At 45.2% G+C, this 23,533-nt stretch overlaps 1 protein-coding gene and 1 long non-coding RNA gene across 3 annotated transcripts in view; both read left to right on the forward strand.

The window, feature by feature from the left end:
- Positions 1–23,533, forward strand: part of ITGA9 (integrin subunit alpha 9) — a 388,682-nt gene that overhangs the window by 52,761 nt on the left and 312,388 nt on the right. For both annotated transcript variants that reach the window (XM_015131366.3, XM_077992146.1), the window contains exons 6-11: positions 4,301–4,430; positions 7,141–7,226; positions 9,686–9,754; positions 14,770–14,907; positions 18,537–18,642; positions 20,601–20,695. In XM_015131366.3, coding sequence (XP_014986852.3) covers positions 4,301–4,430; positions 7,141–7,226; positions 9,686–9,754; positions 14,770–14,907; positions 18,537–18,642; positions 20,601–20,695 — 624 coding nt within the window. The remainder of the gene's footprint in view (positions 1–4,300; positions 4,431–7,140; positions 7,227–9,685; positions 9,755–14,769; positions 14,908–18,536; positions 18,643–20,600; positions 20,696–23,533) is intronic.
- On the forward strand, positions 15,541–18,150 carry LOC144339119 (uncharacterized). Its single transcript, XR_013413796.1, has 2 exons — positions 15,541–15,726; positions 16,619–18,150. It is a non-coding gene; the product is annotated as an uncharacterized LOC144339119 (long non-coding RNA).

Consider the following 23,533-nt stretch of genomic DNA (forward strand, 5'->3'; position numbering starts at 1 on the left):
CCTCTTGCTGACCTCGTCACTTGGGCTTGTCTTTTCTGTGCGCTGATGTCCCCTCACAGGGCAGACAGCTGCTTCCCAAACTGGACATGGATCTGTGTCCTTCTGGACACAATAGCTATGTTGCCCCAAAATGTTTTGGCCTAAGGTGCCTGCTTGACCTACAGGTCAGTGACCCTGAGCTTAACAAAGCCCTCTGAGCTGCAGATACCACCTGAGTTTTAGCCTGTCACTGAGGATTAGAGAGAATTTCCTGGGAAGTTTATTTATTTTTGTAGATGAGGCTAACAGAGGTAGTAGATGCTGCTTAGCAGCAAGAGAGAATTTGGACCAACGGGGCTGGCGTTCGTGCCTGGTGCAGAAGCCTGGAGACACTTGAGTGGCAGTTTGTTCAGCACGGACTTCTGTTGTAGATCCTGGGCACTCTCCTGCCCAGCTGCTCATGCCAACTTGCAGTACACAGAAGAAATATATGGCTTCTTCCAGGCACACCTAGATGCCCTGGTCCCTCTAGGGGTTCTGCTAATAAATGCGTCTTGGGAAAAAGCTGCATTGCTTATAGATGGGATTCCACAAATGTGATTTAGGTAGTGGTGGCCTTTGCTTGGGGAAGCTTTCATTTGTGTGTGTGACATTGACATTGGCTGTTCCTGGGTGGTGGGGACCTAAGTATTGGTCATTTTTTCCTAGCACTTGTGAACAGCACCAGAAAGGTCACAAGCATCATCCATAGTGAACAGAAAAAAACAACTATGAGGGATTTCCAGGAAGGCACTGTCCCTCCCTTCAGCCTCAGCTCTGAGGATCGCAGGCTTGGCCCTGTTTTATTTAGTATGGACTGAAGGGAGAGGGGTGTGAGCAGTGGGGGTGGGATGGAGGGGAGCGGTAAAAACAAGAGCTGTTGGTTTTAAAGGTTTTTGAAGAGAGGAATGACTTTATCTTACCCTGTTTGTAATGTTTGGGAGGGCATTCAGTGGTATGGTAGGCATACATTTTTTAACTTTTATCCTGGGTTAGTCTAAGTCATCAGAAAGCAACATATCCCTTACCCGCCCCCAATGTCCCAAAGAGCCTCTGCAGGCCTGGGCTGTTTGGCCTGTGCAAAGCCGCAGGTGGAGAAAGTTCTGCACTGTGGATACATCTGGGGCTCAGGAGGTTGCTCATTAGGTTATTCGGTGCCCTTTGTATTATATTTGGACGCTTATTACAAATTCCTTTCCAAGCTCAAGGCCAGGAAAAAGAGTCTCTCTCCTCTGATGAACTTATCGCTTGTGTTTCTTATACTCTTTCTAGAACTAGCCCGGTCTCTTATGCAGGACAGATGAGTGTAAAAAGAATGAATGGATGGATGCTCTGCTATGTTTCCCAGTGAGAGTCCTGACTGCAGAAAGCCATCTATTTTTATAAAACAGTGAGATATCCCTGGGAACATCTGGCTTATCATCAACAGCTTCCTTCAAGGGGGGTAGGATCTCAAAACCTTAAAATGAAGTGCTCCTCAACAGTCATTTCTTGTCTATACCCTCCTGAATTATCAAAAAGCAAACCATTCTGGCGAGAATCTAGTGGCTTTTCTTCCATCTGTGTTCCTGCCCTACCCTTTGTTAAGGCTCTTCCCCAAATTAACCATAAAACATATTGTTTAAAGCATTGTCCTCTTGCCTGCAGGCTCTATCCTCCTCTCTATTTTTTTCTTTAGATACTTCTGGCTTTTGCAGACACTTGCTCCCTGAGAATTCAGTGGTGACTTTATGAATTGTTGTCAGAAATTCTAAATCTCCGTGGCAGGATCTAGCCTCCAAGGACTTGTCAGAGGCCAGCAGCTTCTGCCAGTGCATGGGGTCGTCTCTGCAGAGGAAGATCAACCTGAAAAGATCTGTTTCTGAAATATATGTGGGTGACCGACGGGCAGGGTGCGGGGGAACTCTGAAGGCTCAGGGGAAGGTCAGGTGGGTTTCAGCAGTGAGAGACTTGACCTGCACAGCATCTGTTCTCCCCATGAGCCTTCATGACCTACTAGTATCTTTGGAGTTTTGTCTGTAGCTGAAGGGTTTCCTCTAGAAATTTTGTTGATTCTAACCTGTTTTCATCGATTTTTTTTTCTGAAATACTTTGCATATTACCATGCTGTCTTGCCCCAAGAATGATTTACAAAGGGACTTTATTTATCTTTATATCTAGTGTGAACTCTGAGACATAATAGTAGGTGCTCAATAAATATTATTGAGTGAAAAATTACTGATTTCATTGGAAAAATAATTCTGATTATTTCTTAGAGCAGTGTCGAAACTTTAGAAAATGTAGGTAATCCAAAAGTAGGGATTCCTTGTTGGAGGAAGGAAGGACTGAAAGCCAGGGACTTCTGATGGATACAAGCACAGCCTGCCTTCTAGCTCCAGCACAGCCTCTGCACAATGGGAGCTTCGTCTTAATGCTTGTCAAATGTCATCTCATGAGCACGTTTTGTGTTTTTATGTGATGACTTCCTTGTTAGTGTTTAATCACTGTTCTGGAATTTAAAAAAAATGAAGATTATTAAAAATATTAATACATACAACAAAATACACTATTTTAAATGCAGAGTTCGATGAATTTTGACAAATGTGTATACCATGTTGTCTCTGCCTAAATGAAGATGAGAACATTTCCATCACTTCGGAAAGTTCCTCATGCCCCTTTGCAGACAGTGCTCCTCCTCTTTACTCTGGGCACCCACCGATCTGACTTCCATCACTGTGGATTGGTTTTGCTGATTCTAGAACTTCCTATGAATTGAGTCATTTTTTTCTCATCAACATTTGGTCTAGGATTCACCCATATTTCAACTGAGTTTTGAATACTGCGAAAGGGTTACACAGGCAGAGGAAGTATGAGGGCATTGCACAGATGTAGATAGAAAGAGCAGAGGGAGCTCCGAAGACCAGAATTAGTTTAGAGTGTCCTAGGCATGCAGTCTGAAGAGGCAGTGGCAGGAGAGGACCCTAACGTGGTTGAAAGAGTGGACAGTGTTGAATTTTGTCTGAGTCCTGCACTCTTGGAAAACAGTCTGGTCTAGAATTTGGAAAAATGCAAAGGAAATAAACTTTGGGAATGAGAGTGCAGGGGATGCATTGATTGGTTCCCATTATCTTATCACCCAGGGGAAAACCCCAGCAGATACCTGTGCTGACTTCCTTGGGTAACCAAATCATTTCTGGGAACTTAGGGTTATCATCAGCATTGGTGATGGTTCTGCGGCACGAACATGCTCTCAGGCCTGTTGACCATTTCCACCGATCTAAATGCTGAAGACAGCTGTATGTTGAACCTCTTATGTTCTTGAGCCTGGGTTTTTTTTTTTTTTTTTTTTTTTTTTTGACAGAGTCTTGCTCTGTCGCCCAGGGTGGAGTGCAGTGGCATAGTCTTGGCTCACTGAGACCTCCACGTCCCGGGTTCAAGCAATTTTCCTGCCTCAGCCTCCTGAGTAGCTGGGATTACAGGCATGTGCCACTATGCCCGGCTACTTTTTGTATTTTTAGTAGAGATGGGGTTTCACCATGTTGGCCAGACTGGTTTCAAACTCCTGACCTCAAGTGATCTGCCCGCCTTGGCCTCCCAAAGTGCTGGGATTATAGGCGTGAGCCACTGCACCCGGCCTTGAGTCCATTTTTAACAGTGATACTGTCTTTTGCTGCCTGCGGTCTTCTCTTCCAGTTTGTGTCCTTCCTTAGTTGACCTCTCTGGTCTCTTGGTTTTGTTCTTCCAAGTTTACAGTAGACCATCATGATCAGAAAACCATGTTCTAGAATGTCCCTGAGAGGGTCTTGAGTGTGGTTTGGAGGGGATTCCCTGGAGTACTAGTGCACAGTTTCCTCTTGCCACGCATCAGGGCCGGGGAGTTGTTGGATGGTGAGCCTGAAGTCCAGGCAGGGTGCGGTATTGCTTGCTGCTTTTCATGAGTGGTGCTCCCTGGAATCTGTGGTTGAGGTCAATGTCAGCTGTTTGTCATTTCTTTGTTAGAGCCTGATGTAAAGTTGAGGAAATGTGTGTGGTCTCATTGTGGATAGAATAGGGGCCTGGCGTGTCGTGAATCTGTCACCTTACTCAGTCTCTTCACATCTTTAGTTCTGATAATCCCGTCTGTATAATAGATTCCATAATGCTGGCGAATCTGGTGAAATGTGTTTTTATTGCTTAGCGGGGGGAAAAAAAAGTTCTTGGTGTGAGGAATTTCTCCTTTGTTGTGACTGTGGTTCTCATTGCACTCCCCTCCTTTCCCCTCCTCACTTCCTTCTCTGCTTACCGTTGGATTTCTTTTTGGTAGGAGCTGGTGGTGATGGGTGCCCCAGGGTCATTTTACTGGGCTGGAACCGTCAAAGTGCTGAACCTTACTGACAACATGTACTTAAAACTGAACGATGAAGTGATCATGAACAGGCGGTACACCTACCTGGGTGAGTACTCGGGGAGAGAACAGGTAAGAAAGGGTAATGGGAGTGATTCCCACCAGATTCACAAATTATTGCTTTATTATTGGAAAGAGGAGTTAGTTGGCTTTGACGCCTGTTGTTCTAATGACTTACATCTTTAGCCAGGGCATCTTCACATCTAGCTCCACACGCAGAAGGTAGAGAGGAAAACCAAGGAGGGAACTGAATTAAAACTGTATGCTTTAATTAAAGAGCTGACAGTTGAACCTCCAGGGAAATAAACATTTTATTTTCTCATTTTATCAATTGTCAAAGTTCAGATGGTCAGGTACAAATGAGTGTGACGGAGTCTTAATTTTCCATGGGCGTCCCTTTGGAAGGAGTCCTTGCATTCTGATCACAAAACTGGTTGCAAATAGAAAGATAAGAACTAGAAATTATCATGACAGATGGCAACCTAATGCTGAAGGTTAATTAAAGGCTCAGAAAAATATCTCTTATTTTCTTAAGTCTTTCAATCTTTGGGAAAGAAGATAGACACAATTTAATTTAGCTATCAGGCAGAATGACACTGGGGCAAGGTCCATGCCAGTTTAAGAAGAGACATAGGCTGTCTTTGCTTGTGTAGATGACAATTACAAGACTCTTTTCTTTAATTCATGCCCTAAATGCTATAATTCTGGATTGAAAATGAAGCTAAATTTAGGAGGGCCTAATGATGACACACAATGCTCTTTCACACTCATGACACGTAACTTACAGGGAAAGGGCCTGATTCCCTTTTTGCATAGCATCACTGGGAACTTCTTGTTAAATGGGATTAGGGAGTTGTTGACTTGCCTTTTCCCTTCTAACTACAAGTTTTTTGCTGGGTAGTATAGACCCAACAATCCTTCTACTCTGGGGTGTTTGCTCCCGTAGGCACTCAGCTGCCTAATACTGTTGTTTATTAAGCATTTACCCTATGCCAGGCTCTGCATATTGTTTCTTTTAATTTCTGAAACAACCTTATGAAGTAGGTATAATTATCTACATTTTATAGATAAAGAAACTGAGGAGCAAAGAAGTTATACATCTTACCAAGGTCACATGGCTCCTAAGTAGCAAAATTGGGGTATGAACCTGTGGTTTCTGAGTGCAGAGTCTAAATGCTGAGCTTCCTTCCCTGTGGGTGCATCTGAGAGAGCACCTAGCACTGGTACTGTACCTCTCACTGGGCTGGGAGCACAAAATGTGAGATTGTCTCACATTTCCCAGACTTGGTATAGTATAGTGCCTTGTGTATGGTAGGAACTCAACACATATTTATTGAATCAGGGAATGAAGAGAGGGCAGAAGAAAGTCCAGTTTGGATGATGGGTTTGGGGTCTAGCACAGCTCCTTTGAAGCTTAGGGCCTGTGGTTTCTCCTTGTATACACATTAGAGGCTCTTATCAGCTGCAGGGATTATCAAGGATCAGTTCAGGCTTTGATCTCACTCAGAATACTCTTAGGTACTATCAATCTCCAGTCTGAGAGAAATCAGGCACGTAGTGAGGAAGAATTGATCATGATATGATGTCATCGCAAAACTCAAACAACTTACAATCACATTAGGGTTAGAGGGTGATGACAAGTTTGGGGATTATATGGCAGCCTGTACAGGATTTATGCTGGCCAGAGGAGAGCTTTCAGCCTGCTAGCCAGGCTCTCAGAAAGCAGGAGACATTGAGGCTAAGCTTAGGCAATCTTTTCCTTTGTTTCTAGGTTCCTTTTGCATCCATATTTTTTCACTGACCACCCTCCCACCTATCCACCCATGCATCTACCCAACCATGCATCTACTCACCCACCCATTGACAGCTTCTTTTGCCTTCTTGTAGAAGGGAGTGTGGTTAACAGCAAGGGCTTTGCAGACACAGATTGGACTTGAGTCTTGCTGTGTGATCTTTGGCATGTTGTTTAACAGGTTTTTCTAATTCTGTATGTGTAAAATGGAAGAAGCAGTCATGCCTTCTTCATAAAGTTGTTAGACTGAAAGAGATACCTAAAGACGTGCATAAAAATGTTGGTAGCAACTTTGTTCATAATAACCCAAACCTGGAAACAACCTAAATGCCCAGCAACAGAATAAACATATGACATATTTATATAACGGGATATTACTCAACAATAAAAAGAAACAAACCACTACTGTACTCAACGATGTGGATGAATGTCACAGATGTTATGTTGTGTGAAGTTCAAGAAAAGGCAAACCTAATATATGGTGATAGAAGTCAGAATAGTGGCTACCTGTGTGGGGCGTACTGACTGGGAAGGGGCATGAGGGAACCCTCTGGGGTTATGGTTCTGTGGTTATAGTCACTTCCTTGATCTGGGTGGTGGTTGCATGGCTACGCTCATGTGTGCATTCATTGAGTTTTACACGTCAGATATGTGACTTTACTGTATGAAAACTATGCCTTGAAAGGAAGAAAACAGATATATAGTATTTAATACAGTACTTGTCCCAAAGAAGACACTCAGAAAGCCCTCTTTCCTTCCCTGATGTCCTTGTGAACATGACTTTTTGTGAGATGAGAGCCATTTCAGCGTGAGAAGGCTGACAGCTGCCATTTTTTTCCTGGTAGTTTATGTTCCAAGAGTAGGGGGGGCATGCTTGAGAAACATTTTCCTCTGATGGATGTTTTTTTTTTTTTTTTCCTTCCCTTCTTTTTCAACCCTGTGCTTGGTTTCCGCCCATCCTGTTCAGGCTACGCAGTGACCGCTGGCCACTTCTCTCACGCGTCCACCACTGATGTGGTAGGAGGTGCCCCACAGGACAAGGGCATCGGCAAGGTGAGGAGAAATGTCTGTGGAATAGCTGGGGTCAGACAGAAGAGGGGAGCATGCTGTCCCTGGTGCAGAGGTTTGTCAGCTGACATTGACCTGAACATTCTACTGGGTGGCTGGTGGGCAGGTGATGAGGAACCCCCTGACTGCCCCACTTCATTGGAAAGTTTCCCTTGAAAGCTCAATTGGAGTGTGAGTACTACTCACACTCTCCATTTCCTGCACACTCTCATCTGAGGTTTTTCACAGCTGACCGTGTGTGTGCGTGTAATTTATAAGACAGCTCTGGCCTTATGGTGTCCTTCAAAAGAATGGCATTTAGTGCTGTCCAACTTCAGATCCCAAACCCTTCCCAAGTTTGGCTTTGATTTAATGGAACTAGGTCTAGTCCCAGATACCTTTGAGGCTTTACTCATGCCCCAAATTATTCTCATATTTTTTCCCCAGTGTTTTAGAAGGAACATTGGGTTCCCAAGACTGGTTCAGCCCAAAGGCTGGACTGGAAATATGTGGGTCTGGCTTTCCCTAAACTACAGTATCTGCCAAAAGACCCACCCCCTGGATCTAGGGCTGTCTGAATTCCTTTGGGAAAAATGACCTCTGAGGGGCCTGAATTGTGAACTATACTCATTGGTTCTTTATCATGAAGATACAGGAAATCCAGATTGAGTGGGTACAGATGGATCAGGAACCTGCATTTTTAAGAAGCTCCGTAGGTTGCCTGATGGGAAAGACTGAGTGAACAGAGGACTGAACTTTGGATCTGAGCCTCTAGGGGTAGACCTGTGATAGAGTCTGGTCGTATCTCCCAGAGCTTGGAGAAGTGGGATCTGAATTCTGGATTGGCCCAGATGAGCTGAGACCGCTTGTAATTGGAGCCTTCAGCCAGGAGGTCAGGATGATCAGGGAGCTGACAAACTTTCCAGTTGACTAGGCTTGACTAAGGGTAATTTCTGTGGATCCTCCTGGGCAGAGGTTAGGAGCTGCTGCTCACTTTTCTGGAGCATGTGCCTCCCTCCTCCCTAACATTGTTGCTGTGGAGAGAGGTTCTCCGAAACTGAAACCAGATAAACCAGGGCCGAGCTGGCAGGGAGGAGGGATCAAGCAGGTGACCTTCGATCACCTGAAGAAGGAGGTGGTTCTTTCTGAGTTGCTTGAATTTCTCTGAATAGTAGAGAAAGAAGCACTGAGAGCTGTTTGCATTGATGTCGTCTTCTTGGGGAGGGGCTGCAGGCTACCGGGCATCTCTGTAGAAATGGTAAAAATGCCTACCTCTAGCTCACAGTAATGCGGGTGCCTCTATGCTAACGATAGCAGCTTTCTTTTCTCCCTAGTTGCGGAAAACACCTTCTGGTTTTGTAGTTTTCCCTTCAGATGACTGTGATGAACTTCATAGTCCCTGTCAAGTCTTAAGACGACACCCCTGCAAACCCCTCTCATTGGCTATCTGGGGGGTGCAGAGGATAAAGTTAAAAAGATGAGAATGGTACTTATAATTGATAGAGCGAGACAGCGACATAAAAATGCTTCTCTTTCAGTTAGACCACCTGAGAGGCATGGGGGAAACTGGTCGTAGTGACAAAGTTGCCGACAATTCCACATTCCCAGGGATCGGGGCTAGTGCAGACTTGATTCCCAAGGACCCCAGAATAGACCTCTGGCCTTCAGGATTTTGCTGGATATTCTAGTGTCAGGGCACAAAAGCACTCACACTAAGATGGCAGTTCCTTATCTCGTGGGAAGGTTACTTACACTGGTTCTCATGAGACACTCTTCCCACGAGTTGTAATCTGAAAAAAAGAACTTCCATAGTCAAGTACATTTAGGAAGTTAAATGTCAGTGATCATCTTTGCAGTGGAGATGCATAGGTCACGTGAACATGCTAAAGGCTCTAAAAAGTTCCACAGTCAAGGAATTCACTTGATATTTAACTCCACATTTCCCAAACGAAACTCATATTTACCTAGGCAGATCACATAACTCTAATATGATGTGAAATCACTTTGGGAAACTGCTTTGTGTACAGTATTCACCTCTACCCATCCCTTTGTCTTCTGTTGTAATGCCTGTTAAAGTCCTATTGGGAATAAAGTCCAATCCATACCACCAACTAATTTAAAAAAAAGGAATAAAGGAAATATTTCAAGAAACAAAATACTAGCTTTTTCTCAGAGTTGAATTGTTTACTTGTAATTTGGAAGCTCCTTGGGTCTTATTGTGTGTGGCTTCTATAAGGAATGTGGTTCAGGAGCAGTGGAGGTGATATCTGCCTCAGGGTTGAAGGACCCTTTTATTTGCAGTGTTGGTAAAATGACAGCTGACTTCTTCATGATCATCAGCTAGCATAAGCACATCTGCTGTGCACTTGGCCCTTAAGCCTTTAAATAGGACTCCTAGGAGGATGCTGATAAATATCTTTCATCATTGATTTCATCCTAACTAGATTTTTTTTTTCATTCCATAGGTTTATATTTTCAGAGCTGACCGAAGATCAGGCACCTTAATTAAGATCTTTCAAGCATCAGGTAAAAAGGTGAGGTTCTTGGTATAAGTGACTATTTTTTATTTGAGAGATGTGATCATGTGGGAGTCAGTACTTTTTAGAAAACTGGTTTGAAGGCCCTACCTGTGCCCTATGTTTATATGGCAGTGCTATCTGCTTGTTGGTGTCTTTACCTTCTCAGCGGTACATGTAACCTGTGCATTCATGGAATTCATACTCGCTTTAGGAGACATTCTGTAGCAAGATGAGTTATATGTGGCCAAGTTACAGCACAGAGTTTTAAGAGATTGTCCATAGTTCAGACTGTCATCAACTGCATGCCCTGTCTCTCTGCCTCTATCCTTTCTCAACACATCTCCACTTCCAGAGAGAGCAGATCTTTCTGAGTATAGGTAGCAAGAAGTGCTTCTCACTGAGCCTGTCTCACCGGCCCAACATTACCACTTCCCGAATCCTCAGCCCTCAACTGTCATTGCCAAGATGACTGTTGCCACACAGAGAAAATCCAAACACAGGTTGCCTGATTCCTCTTAGAACCTTGAAGCAGAAATAGCTCAGGGTGCTGCCCTAAAGTTAGTCCTGGTTGAGATTACTCTGCCTGGGTCCTCCCCACCCTGTCCCTAATCCTCTCTCTGCTTTCTGAAAGTTTCCATTATACTGTCCTGTCATCTAAAATTAAGCCAATTAGGGAGTCCTGCTATTAATAAGCAACCGTTTTCATGAGCTTATCAGTCATGCACTCCTTGTGTGGCTTAGATCAGCAGGACTGTTTGGCTGAGCTTGACTACTCTAAGGGACACAAGTTTAGGCTGGGAGCTGTGGGGGTAATTTGGAGGCTGGTCTTGGTAGAGGTCTTAGTGGGATCTGGGAAGAAGCATAGGATGTCTGAGACATGGGAGGAGGCCATGTGCCTCCTCGATTCTGTTCCTGCTGAGTTAGAACTGCTGTATGCCAGCCTGGGATCCTTCCATGTTGTTCTGATGGTGAATCATATTCCGAGTCCCAAAAATCCCATTCAAGTAGACCTTTTTGCAATTTTAACAATCCAAATAGGTATGCTTAGTATATAATTGTCATTATCTTTTGAATGAAAAATGCATCACCAAACTTGATTTTGCATATTTCCTCAGAATGGCTCTGCCTTCCCCTGAGAACTCTGCTGGCTTGTGTTATTTTAACATTTCCAAAACCCCAAAGCAACAGCACTGGAAAATGACTGTGAGCCATTCTGCAAAAAGGTTTTCCAAGCACCCCTAAAGTTAGAAAACAAATAACTCCGTGCTATTTGTGATTTACAGAAGAGAGTCCTAAAGAGCAAGTAGGGTGTGCGTGGAACTGAGGCTAACATTTTAGATCTTCTGCAGAAGATAAGAAATGGGTGAATGTATCTAGCATGGAAACAATCTCCCTCTTCCCTTCAAATGTACCTGGGTTTGAAAGCCTAAAGGTAAAGGGTTCCATTTTTTTTTTTTTTTTTGAGACCGAGTCTCACTATGGCGTGATCTTGGTTCACTGTAACCTCTGCCTCCCAGACTCAAGCCATTCTCCTACCTCAGCCTCTCAAGTAGCTCGGACCACAGACATGTGCCACCATGCCCAGCAAATTTTTTTTTTTTTTTTGTAGGGATGAGGTTTCACCATGTTGCCCAGGCTGGTCTCAGACTCCTGGGCTCAAGGGATCCACCCACCTTGGCCTCCCAGAGTGCTGGGATTATAGGCATGAGCCGCCGCACCTGGCCAAGGATTATTTAAAATGAACTGTGGAACTTAAACGTGCCCATCACCCTATTTTCTGAGTATCTTTATGTTCAACTGTAGCTGTGCCCCCCAAACTGCTCTTCCTTCCCTGCCCACTCCTTGTTGTCTGTGCCCTGGGGAGGCCCAGTTAATGCCTATTGCCCTCAAGTAATTAACAGTCTGTAATTGTGCCCTCTCTCCTCCTTGAAAACCTCTTGGTTTGGATGACAACCTATGCTCAAGTTGATCAGATTTTGGGGGGTAGATCTGAGAGTGGATGGTGCAAGGAGGATGAGATTAACCTCTGGGAACCCACTTGTCCAAACTTCCTGAAGACTTCTGCCATTGAGTTCCAGGACAGGTTCAAGCTTGAATGTCTGCTTGGGTGTCCTTATCATACCAAGATACATCAGGTTTCCTGAGAAGGGACAGAAGGGCCCAGGTATTCAACTTCCTGGCTTCGCAGCTGTTTGACTTTTTCTTTCTTTAGGGCTCTTTGGCCCTAACCTTTGCACCATTCCACAGGCACCCCTTCTTTCTGCCACTCACTCACAGCCCTCTTGCCTTCACTTCCTTCTACTAGTGTCTCCAAGTAGCTTTATCCTGTCATCATCGTTCTGCTTTTGAAATAGGCCATGACCTTTCTTTATACAACATATTCTGCTTCTTGCCAGAAGAAATGAGACATTCATGTCTGTCTGACTTCTCTATTACCTCCTACAAAAGGGCATGACCCCAGGCTTTCAAAGGATGCCTTTAGCTTTATCCCTATGTTCAGAGCCACATAGACAGGAGAGTTCTAACTCAGCAAACCACCGGTTCACTTCTGCTTCCGTTTGGCTAGAATTTGGTCAGATAGTTCTGCATCCTGGCTTCCCATAAGAAAAAATAAAGAAAAAAAACCCACCAAAACAAAAAAAGCTGATTTTTGTCTTTATTGGTTGACTTTCTCCAAATAGTACATATAAGAAATCACCAACATGTATGCAGTTCAGATGTTAATACAGACGCACATCTCCATATTTCCAGGCTGATGGGGACTCTTGATCATTGGACGCTAACGCCAAAGCATGTCATTGCCATATTGAAGTTTTATTGAATTGACGGAGTATGTGAAGCATTTGTATTTCAAAACTTAGGTAGGAAACTTCACATACAGAGATTTCTAATTTAACATTGATGAAGATGCCAAATTAAATAGCCCTTTGGAATGAAACAAACAGTTCCCCTGGGGCTCAGCCAGTGAGTGCAGCCAGCAGCTTGGCTCTTTGGGTCTTTGCCTGTGTCTTACTGATTTCTTTTACCAAAGCGCAGATGGGGAGATTGGCAAGGCCACTGAAATAGTGACTGGTAACTCGATTTCTTGCCTCCTCACCCTCTGTGATTTCAACCCTTTCCTGTTCTTTTCTCCTTTGAGATTGGGTAGTCGGAGGGGAGGGAGATGGCCTTGGCATATCACTGGGGAAGGATTTCTGAGCGGCCACTACAAAGCCCTCCTGTGATCCTGTTAGCTGCAGGAAATAGATTGGAGTGTCCTTTACCTCTTTCCCTCAAACTCCCTGGGTCAGCTGCCAACAAACTCCAGCAGTAAAAGAAAATACTTGTTCATGTCCATCAAGCCAGGGGCCTGTTATTAGAAAACATTTATTTTAAAAGAATAATGCTTTTTCTTTTCTTTCTTTCTTTTTTTTTTTTTTTTTTGAGACAGAGTCTTTGCTCTGTCACCCAGGCTAGAGTGCAGTGGCGTGATCTTGGCTCACTGCAACCTCCGCCTCCCGGGTTCAAGCGATTCTCCTGCCTCAGCCTCCCTTGTAGCTGGGATTACAGGTGCCTGCCACCATGCCCAGCTAATTTTTGTATTTTTAGTAGAGACGGGGTTTCACTATGTTGGCTGGGCTGGTCTCGAACTCCTGACCTTGTGATCCACGTGCCTCCCAAAGTGCTGGGAGTACAGGGGTGAGTCACCATGCCCGGCCTCCTTCTTCTTTTTTTTTTTTTTTCTTTTTTTTTTTTAAGTAGAGGTTGCAAACTGACAGCCTTTGGAAACAAAACAGCCTACATATCTTTTGTTTGGCTTGCACAGCATTTGTTTATTGTTTTTACGCATGAAGAAGTTGTGAGCATTTAAAACACTGGCACTTTAAATAAAGTTTTAGGCCGGGCGCGGTTGCTCAAGCCTGTAATCCCAGCACTTTGGGAGGCCGAGACAGGCAGGCGGATCACAAGGTTAGGAGATCAAGACCATCCTGGCTAACACGGGGAAACCCCGTCTCTACTAAAAAAAATACAAAAAAACTAGCCAGGTAAGGTGGCGGGCGCCTGTAGTCCCAGCTACTCGGGAGGCTGAGGCAGGAGAATGGCGTAAACCCGGGAGGCGGAGGTTGCAGTGAGCTGAGATCCGGCCACTGCACTCCAGCCTGGGCAACAGAGTGAGACTCCGTCTCAAAAAAATAAATTAAAAATAAATAAATAAAATAAAATAAATAAAGTTTTAAATTTTTGACTTCTTTTGGAAAATGCAAAGGTTACTCCTCTCTGGGTCAGCCTTCCTCTTGGTGGCAGTTAGCTGCACCTGGGTAGAAGCTGCTGCTTTAGCCAGGCTTGTGGGCTTCAGTTTGCCACAGTCTCCACCAGTCCCTATTGTTATGTAGACATGGAAGACAAGTGTCACTTGCCACATTAATTTTTTTTCCTATGCCTGCCACCTGCCTGGATCCTGTTGGTATATGTGTTTGAGACTCCTAATTAAGCTATAATTAAAAGTCAATATTGTCTTGCTCTGTTCTCTCATCAGTCAAACAGTCTTAAAAGTTGTACCTTTTTCTGTCACTTCAGCTCATGCCTTCCTAACCAACCTTTAGCTATGCATAGGACCGGGAGAAAATAACCTATTTCCCCATGTAACATTTATTTTCATGCCTTTCTTGTGTTGTGAGATTTCATATTCCTACTTGCTTGGCCTTGTCAAATGTTCGATATAAGGGGCATTTTTATTATGGTTGTAACTTAACTTTGAATCCTCGGCTTGCATTTTTAAAAACAGCACCTCATTCTCTGGGCGTCAATCTATTTATCTTCCCCTTGATAGGACTCCAGGAATGGGGGACTTTGGGTCACACTGACTGGGGCCCTGCCTTGCTGCTGGAAGTTGGGTATTCCACTCTTTGCTAGGCATTCTGGCTTAGGGGGCAGCATAGCCATCCAGCCTCTGAGGGATGTTTCTAAAGCCAATGGGGTGGAGGAAAGCAAGGGCATCCTTGTGTGAGAGCAGACACTGAATGCTTTGTTGCAACTCAACTTGGTTGCAGATGGGCTCTTACTTCGGCTCCTCCTTGTGCGCAGTTGACCTGAATGGGGACGGCCTCTCTGACCTGCTGGTGGGGGCCCCCATGTTTTCTGAGATCAGGGACGAGGGACAGGTCACTGTCTACATCAACAGAGGAAATGTGAGTACAATACTGGGCAACGTGTGGATGGGTGTGGGGTAGGGACATTTGTCCAGCTAGTAGTGGCTGAGCACCCCTCTAGGTGGGCACTGGGGGCCGTGTTACCCAGAGGAGATGAAAATATGTGATTTCTGTCTTGAATAAGCTCAGTGGTCCATTAATGGAAAGTTATATACAATGTTACAACTGCGTACACCCAGGGCCCAAGGAGGAATCTTAATAATTGTCTTTTGAGTGCTTACTATGTACCAGGGACTCTTCTTCCTGCTTTCTGTGAGAGATTTCAGTGCAATGTACACATGGTATCAAGGGTGCCCATTTTTCAGGTGAAAAAACTGAGGCCCAGAGAGGTTAGGTAATGTGTCCAAAACCACACAGCTAAGAAGTGGGGCTGGGATTTGAACCAAGGCAAGCTGGCTTCAGAGCTGGCATGCTTTGTGTCTCAAGGTTATGCCACCTCTCTGGGAGCATATGCACATCTTCCCAGGGAAGCAGAGGAGGACACAATGGCTGGGGAATCTTGGAGAAGGCGTAGGAGTTAGCAGACAGGCAGGGTGGGCTGGAGCTGAGCTCCCAGTGCGAAGCTGGGCAAGTGGGTTGGGGTGTGAGGTGGTGTCACCACTCACTTCAGCATGGGGGGTCGAGGGACTGCATGGGAGCCATAATCTTGTTTTCTTTTTTGTTTTTTTTTTGAGACAGAGTCTCACACCATCACCCAGGCTGGAGTGCAGTGACGCAGTCTCGGCTTACTGCAACCTCTGCCTCCTGGGTTCAAGCTCTTCTCCTGCCTCTCTGCCTCCCAAGTAACTGGGATTACAGGTGCTTGCCACCACACCTGGCTACTCTTCTGTGTGTTTTTAGAAGAGATGGGGTTTCACCATGTTGGCCCAGCTGGTCTCAAACTCCTGATCTCAAGTGATCTGCTCTCCTTGGCCTCCCTAGGATTACAAATGTGAGCCACCACGCCCAACCAATAATCTTGATGTCCCCTATTCTGCAGAACCACGAAAGGGATGTGACATGGACAGAAAGGTGCCTCTGGCCCTCTGTAGCTAATGGAGGGTGGGTGAGTGGGGGCTGGGTTGGGGGACAGCAGTGCATCGTGGAGGCAGGAGACCAGGGAGAAAGCAGTCTTTTCAGGATCTGGAAGTACAAGTATTCAAGTACAAGTATTCAACAAGAGTGAGGTGGTTCAGTGAAAACATTCTGGTGCCGCCTACCTTTTATCTAACATGAGAAAATGCTTATGAGATAATCAGTGGAAAACGGGATGAAAACTGCATTTATAACCAGTCCTCAGAAATACGCCAAATACATAGAGAATATGAGTAACAGCTCTCTGAGTAGATGTTTAGTTTTATCTTTATCCAAATAGTAAGAATATAATTTCATATTAAAAAAAAAATAAGTCAAAGTATACTGTTAAGCAGTGGCTGGGATGCTAGGTATCCCAGTTGGGAGAGGGCAGAGGTTTAGCTATAACTAAGTGAGCAGATGCCACAAAGGAAGGAAACAGTGAAAGGAGAGCCAGGGACTGTTAGAGCCTTATGTTGCCTCTGAGGTTTTCAGGCTTTTCAGGAAGGCAGATCTAAAACCAGGGAGGCTTTGGGAGGCCAAGGCGGGAGGATCACTTGAGGCCAGGAGTTCAAGACCAGCCTGGTCAACATAGTGAAACCATGTCTCTACTAAAAACACACAAAAAATTAGCCAGGTGTGGTGGTGCTTGCCTGTGGTCCCAGCTGAGGCTGAGGTGGGAGGATTGTTTGAGCCCAGGAGGTGGAGGCTGCAGTGAGCCATGATCATGCCACTGTACTCCAGCCTGGGTGACAGAGTGAGACCTTGTCAATCAGTTAATCAGTCAATAAGCCAACAAGCAAGGTACAGTGGTGGTTGCCTGTAATCCTAGCTATTCAGGAGGCTGAGGCGAGAGGATCCCTTGAGCACCGGAGTTTGAGGTGGTAGTGAGCTTTGATTGCACCACTGCACTCCAGCCTGGGCTAGAAGGCGAGACTCTGTCTCTAAAAAAAATAAAATACCTGAGAAGGAAGGTGCTTATTGGTACCTGTTGCAGGAGCCCTTGGCACTGCATCCCCACTGACATTCTAGGAGGTCAGGGCAGGGTGCAGGGAGAAATCAGGGGGACATTAAATAGATGAGTGCCGTGGGCATTCAGTGGTGTCTGCCATTATATTTGCAGGAGACTGAGACATTTGTGTAGGAGTCAGGTCCAACAGCCAGACTGTGTGTCTAAATCAGGAGGTGGACTCTTGAAGCATAAGAACTGCCCCAGGCCTCCACTGGGCATGATGCACCTACACCCTCTCCTGCCAACCAGTGTTTCTTGATGTTGTGTGGTTATTCTAAGTACCAGAGTATTCTCATTTCTGTTGACATAGCCATTTGAATAAAGATCAGAAGGCAGTGTGGAGGAGGGGAAAAAATGCTGACTTTGGAGCAGGGTGGACCTGAGTTTGAATCTTGGTTTTGCCATGTGCTAGCCTGTGTGATGTGGACAAATGGCTTGAAATTGGTGGCCCAATTTCCTCATCTGTGAAGTGAGAGGCATCATAAGATTTTCCTTATGGAGTCATTGTGTGATTTGAATGAGGAGCTGGCTGTACAGTGCCTGGTACATAGAAGGAATCAGTTGCTGCTGTTCCTCTCCTCTTCCCCACGACACTGAAAGAAAGAAATTAATGCATATTTGTGTTTTGGGGTGGAGGTTTCATTCACCCAAGAAATCATCTCACCTTGACTGTTTTTAAGTTGTAAATTGTGTTTATAGTGAGAAAGAAGACTTGGTCATGGTAAAAGCCAGACACTCGCAGGATGGCCTGTGGGATATAGTGGGCCCAGACTGCCTCTGCACTGGGGAATGCATAAGTCTTCTCATGCCCCAAGACATCAGATTGCATTGTATCACTCTGGTATTCATGTGTCAGTGATTTGGGGTGAGAGTGGGTATGACTTTTTCCCCCAAAGTCAGATGACTTTTCCTGCCTTTGTACATCATTGACCCCCGCCCCTGTTGGTTAGTATTTTCTCAGGAAATTCATACCTGAGCCACGCATGAAAAACAGGCACAGTGACGTCTGCCACCACAGCCACCCCCTGGCCAAGAACGACTGGGTGCTTGGATTTTCTGAACCATGACTCCCTCTATCAAGATAACTCATACATGCACTTTGCAAAACAGCTTTATAAACTTGTACCAAAAGACACAGGAAAGAAAAAATAGAAAAATGTATACCCTTTTAAAACAACATTGGGGAAAAATTGCTATACCTTAAGGATGCGGAGAGCACAGTGGGGACAGGTGGGTAGGGAGGTTTGCTTGTGTGTAGAGCATTAGGACAAGGGGGAGTGTAGTCACTGGCTACCGTGACATTCTCCTTCCCTCAAAAATGCATCTCAGGCTGTGGAAGACCATCCTGCTAAGCAGGTAAAAGGGACTCATTTTGCCAGCAGGAGAGAGAAATTTGGGTTCCTGTAATTCTGCCCAGGTGTTTCCTGTCGATGAGTGTGCTCTAGCAGGGCAGCATTCAAGCTCTGGTTTTTTATTGATTTTTATTGTTTGTTCTGTTTGTTTTTGTTTTCTTTTCCATTTTCTCCTCCATCCTGTTTCCCAGGGAGCCCTCGAGGAGCAGCTGGCTCTGACCGGGGATGGCGCCTACAACGCGCACTTTGGAGAAAGCATTGCCAGCCTGGACGATCTGGATGACGATGGGTTCCCAGGTGAGTGAGTGTTCCCGGTGCGCGGAGCCCCTCCAGGTGCAGCACGCTGCTCTGCTTCAGAGGGCCAGCCTGCCCGCTGACTGTCCATCTCTAGCGGCATGCTCCTGGGTCTACCGGCCCACTCCAAAGGCCCATCAATGTGCGGTAGGGAGAGAGGACACATTTAGAGGTGCTCTCCGTGTAGACACGCAGGGCCGAGCTTCCAGCCCACTGGAGTTTTGTCTCTGCATAACCCCTTCTCACTAGCTCGGTGTTCTTTGTTGTTTGCAGTGGAAACAAACCTTGGGGCTGGTTCATTTGGGACTTCTTATGGCAGAGAAGTTTGAACAGCTTCATCCTGCCATCAACTCTCCTTGCTTCCGAGCCTTTGATGCTCCATGATGCTCTACCACGTTGATGGGGAAATGAGTGAGGAGAGAATTAGAAACCCAGACATCTTCTGCCTGATTATAGCAGCAGCTGGGTTGCCTTTTGAGAGTGCATGTGTGTGTGTGTGTGTCTGTGCGTGTGTGTGTCTTGGGAGGCGTGGAGGCATATGTACCTAATGTTTAGGTCTGTTTGGACAGCAGTATTCCTCACAGCCTCTTGGCCTCTCTCTCTGGCTTGTTTAAGCCTCTTCGTCTCCCTGCATACACAGCATAAGGACATCGGGAGGCGGAGCAGCCATGTCACCAGGGTATATGATGGTGGAGGTGGGGCCACCCTTGCCCAGGCCAGCCATCCAGACGTCTTTGATACCTCCTAACACTGGCTACAGAGGGCTTCATTTTCCTCCCCCTTGGCCTCACTTCTGCAGACACATGACTTTGTTAGAAGCAAGGAAATAAAGTTAGGAAGATCTAGGCTTTGTTCTAGGAGTTGCCAGTTTGTGAGAGTAATGTTGTTTTTTTGTGTGTGAAGTGAATGCCCTCTGTACATTTCCTTTATCCAGGAATGGATTTATTATCAAATAATCATAAGGAATAGTCCTTTATCCAGGACCTCAGATTTTCTCAGTTACGCAATAGCCATTGTCTATGGAATTCTCCCTGACGGAAATTAGGGCAGGTAGTTTAGATTTGCATTTCTTTTCTTTTTTTTTTTTTTTTTTTTGAGACGGAGTCTCGCTCTGTCGCCCAGGCTGGAGTGCAGTGGCGCAATCTCGGCTCACTGCAAGCTCCGCCTCCCGGGTTTACGCCATTCTCCTGCCTCAGCCTCCCAAGTAGCTGGAACTACAGGCGTCCGCCACCTCACCCGGCTAGTTTTTTGTATTTTTTAGTAGAGACGGGGTTTCACCGTGTTAGCCAGGATGGTCTCGATCTCCTGACCTCGTGATCCACCCGTCTTGGCCTCCCAAAGTGCTGGGATTACAGGCTTGAGCCACCGCGCCTGGCCAGATTTGCATTTCTTTTATTGGATGGGTCAGTGGTTTTTCTTATGAGCGTAAGGTAGAAACTTTTTTGGAACTAAACTTTTCTCGGTCAGCTTCTATAGTTTTCACTGTAATTTTTTTTTTTTTTTTTTTTTTGAGATGGAGTCTCACTCTGTTGCCCAGGCTAGAGTCCAGTGGCATAATCTCAGCTCACTGCAACCTCTGCCTCCCGGGTTCAAGTGATTGTCTTGCCTTAGCTGCCAGAGTAGCTGAGACTACAGGCGTGTGCCACCACGCCCAGCTAATTTTTATATTTTTAGTAGAGATGGAGTTTCACCATGTTGGCCAGGCTAGTCTTGAACTCTTGACCTCAGACGACCTGCCTGCCTCGGCCTCCCAAAGTGCTGGGATTATAGACATGAGCCACCACACCCGGCCTTTTTTTTTTTTTTCCTACTAAGGGATCATGTGCCTAAATTAATGCTTGACCATCAATAACTAATAATTTCTGGTATCCAGGGACTCAGACATGATAACCAGAATTAGGGAAGCTGCACTTATATTGTTAATGTGGCTTTTTAACCGATAGCTGTTTTTCTACCCTCAGATGTGGCCATTGGTGCACCCAAGGAGGACGACTTCGCAGGGGCGGTCTATATCTATCACGGTGATGCCAGTGGGATAGTCCCGCAGTACTCAATGGTAATTGGTGTGAGAGTGATATGGCAACTATTCATACATTCATTCAACAAACATGTTTGGAACCTTCGTTATGCACCATGCCCTGGAGGTACAAAGAAAAACGTTTTTCTTGCCTTGGCCTTCCTACCCTTTTGTGAAAGATACAATTAATATTGCTTATTAAATACTAAAAAAAAAAAAAAGAATTCTTAGAATCCCAAGTTTGCTCACACTCAGGGATGCATTTTTCCTAAAGAAGATAATTTTCAACTCTTACTCAGAGTTAGAGCCATTTATTTAAGAAAAAATGCTCATCATCACTCGCCATCAGAGAAATGCAAATCAAAACCATGATGAGATACCATCTCACACCAGTTAGAATGGCAATCATTACAAAGTCAGGAAACAACAGGTGCTGGAGAGGATGTGGAGAAATAGGAACACTTTTACACTGTTGATGGGATTGTAAACTAGTTCAACCATTGTGGAAAACAGTGTGGCGATTCCTCAAGGATCTAGAACTAGAAATACCATTTGACCCAGCCATCCCACTACTGGGGATATACCCAAAGGATTATAAGTCATGCTGCTATAAAGACACATGCACACATATGTTTATTGCGGCACTATTCACAATAGCAAAGACTTGGAATCAACCCAAATGTCCATCAGTGACAGACTGGATTAAGAAGATGTGGCACATATACACCATGGAATACTATGCAGCCATAAAAAAGGATGAGTTCGTGTCCTTTGCAGGGACATGGATGCAGCTGGAGACCATCATTCTCAGCAAACTATCGCAAGAACAGAAAACCAAATACTGCATGTTCTCACTCATAGGTGGAAATTGAACAATGAGATCACTTGGACACAGGAAGAGGAACATCACACACCGGGTCCTATTGTGGGGAGGGGGTAGGAGGGAGGGATAGCATTAGGAGATATACCTAATGTAAATGACGAGTTAATGGGTGCAGCACACCAACATGGCACATGTATACATATGTAACAAACCTGCACCCTAGAACTTAAAGTATAATAATAATAATAAAAAAAAGAAATGAAAGAAAAAAAAAAAGAAAGGAAAGGAAGCTTTCTCTTTTTGGTGACTACTTTGTCAACCGTCTATGCTGAGGCAAAGGGATATATTTTAATATATATCTAGAAGGACAATGGTCCATGGTGGAGGGGCCTGAAACTGATCACAGGCTGTCATCCCAGCTGGCCTCAAAACCAGGAGCCAGTTAGGACTCTGCCCTTGTGCCCTATACTTGGGAACATGGAAGTGGTGAGTTCTGTTTTTTGCCGTATCAGCTTGGTGTTCAATCTTGCTGATGGTGTCAAGCCCAGCCCATGGGAAAAAAGGAAGTCATGCTCTCAGCAGAAGCATTGTCAGGACATTTGTGGATGTCTGCATGTGGAGTGGCACCGGCTCTGGTCTTTTCCCAGTGGGTCAGAGACAGAAGGGAACACACACTGAGAAATTTCCAATCAACAAATATTTATTTATTGTACACTTATTACATGCTAACTACTTCCTACTCATATGTATATATTTGTATTTTAATTTTAAGAGGCAGCATGTAAATGCAAGTACAACTTCTACATGAATAATTGTCCTGTGGCAGATAGAGATAAACTAGTTAAGGGTGGAGGGTTGGTTGGTTGTCACTGGTGCCTCAGATCCCCTGTCTGCTGGCCTCCTGCTGAGCTCAGTGCCTCACTTGCAGGAGACAGGGCTTTGGGAGGCACTGGGAAGAGGAGGGACTGTTTTTTGGGTGCCTACTCTGCCCTTTCTTTACCCTTGATCCTCACAGCAGCCATATAAGATGGGTCCGTTTATTATCCACCATTTATCCATGAGGTGACTACGCCCCAAGGAGGTTATTTAACTTGCCCAAGGTCGTAAGTGGCAGTATGGCCACGGAATCTTTGCCAGTCTGATGCCTGAAACTTGTATCGTAACCACCATCCTCAACTCCACATTGTAGAAAGGAACACTCAGAAACTCAGTAGGAAAACTTACGAATATGGAAACTATTTTGCCATGAGGCGTACATTCTCTGAGGGGCATTTATCTAACCAGACCATCCTCTTTTCATTAGAAATACATAACAGGGGATTAATAAACTTTGGTGATTCAGCCTACAAGGCAGGAGGAAGAGAGCTTTAGGCACAGTTTGGGGGCCACATCTGAGTCACAAGAGCTGCCCTAGGCTGGGGCGTTGATGCTCTTCCCAGTGTGACAAGCTAAAAGTCACCCAAGGAGCCCCGTGCTCGGGCAGCGGTCAGGGTCATTCTCCACGCATCCTCCGGGAAGCTTGTTTTCCTGGACCTCAGAAGCTAATCACACAGTGAGGCAACCTGTGAGAGACCCTGGCTTCCCCTCCTCTGGGGCCCTCCAGTGTTTTGTTTGGTTGCTGGGTGGAATCCCTGTAGAGAACCACAGTATAACTCTTGTGGTTAGCATGGAGTGTCTTTAGTAGGAAGCAGGGATAGCAGCTGGACCAGCCTGCCTTTGTCAGCATGCAGGCTGGCTCCTTTGCTTTGACAAAGAGAAGTGGTTTGGGACTTCTAAGAAAAAAAAAAGAAAGAAGCAACTATGATTATACTTTTCCAAACTGCTAATATGTGTATGATAAGGGCAGTGATTTAAAAGGAAAAAACAAAACCTTTTAATGGCAGATTCTTGCAGGCCCAGGTCCTGGACAGAGCAGGCATTGTGTGGGTGAACTAGAGGAAGGAATCAGAAACAACTCTGGGCAATGGAATCACTTTGCTTTGGCCCAGATTGGTATTATTTCTGCTGGGTAAATTGTGAGATCAGGGCCCACACTTCTTCCACATTGCTCTTTA

Source organism: Macaca mulatta, chromosome 2 (genome assembly GCF_049350105.2).
Source record: "Macaca mulatta isolate MMU2019108-1 chromosome 2, T2T-MMU8v2.0, whole genome shotgun sequence".
Classification (NCBI taxonomy): domain Eukaryota; kingdom Metazoa; phylum Chordata; class Mammalia; order Primates; family Cercopithecidae; genus Macaca; species Macaca mulatta.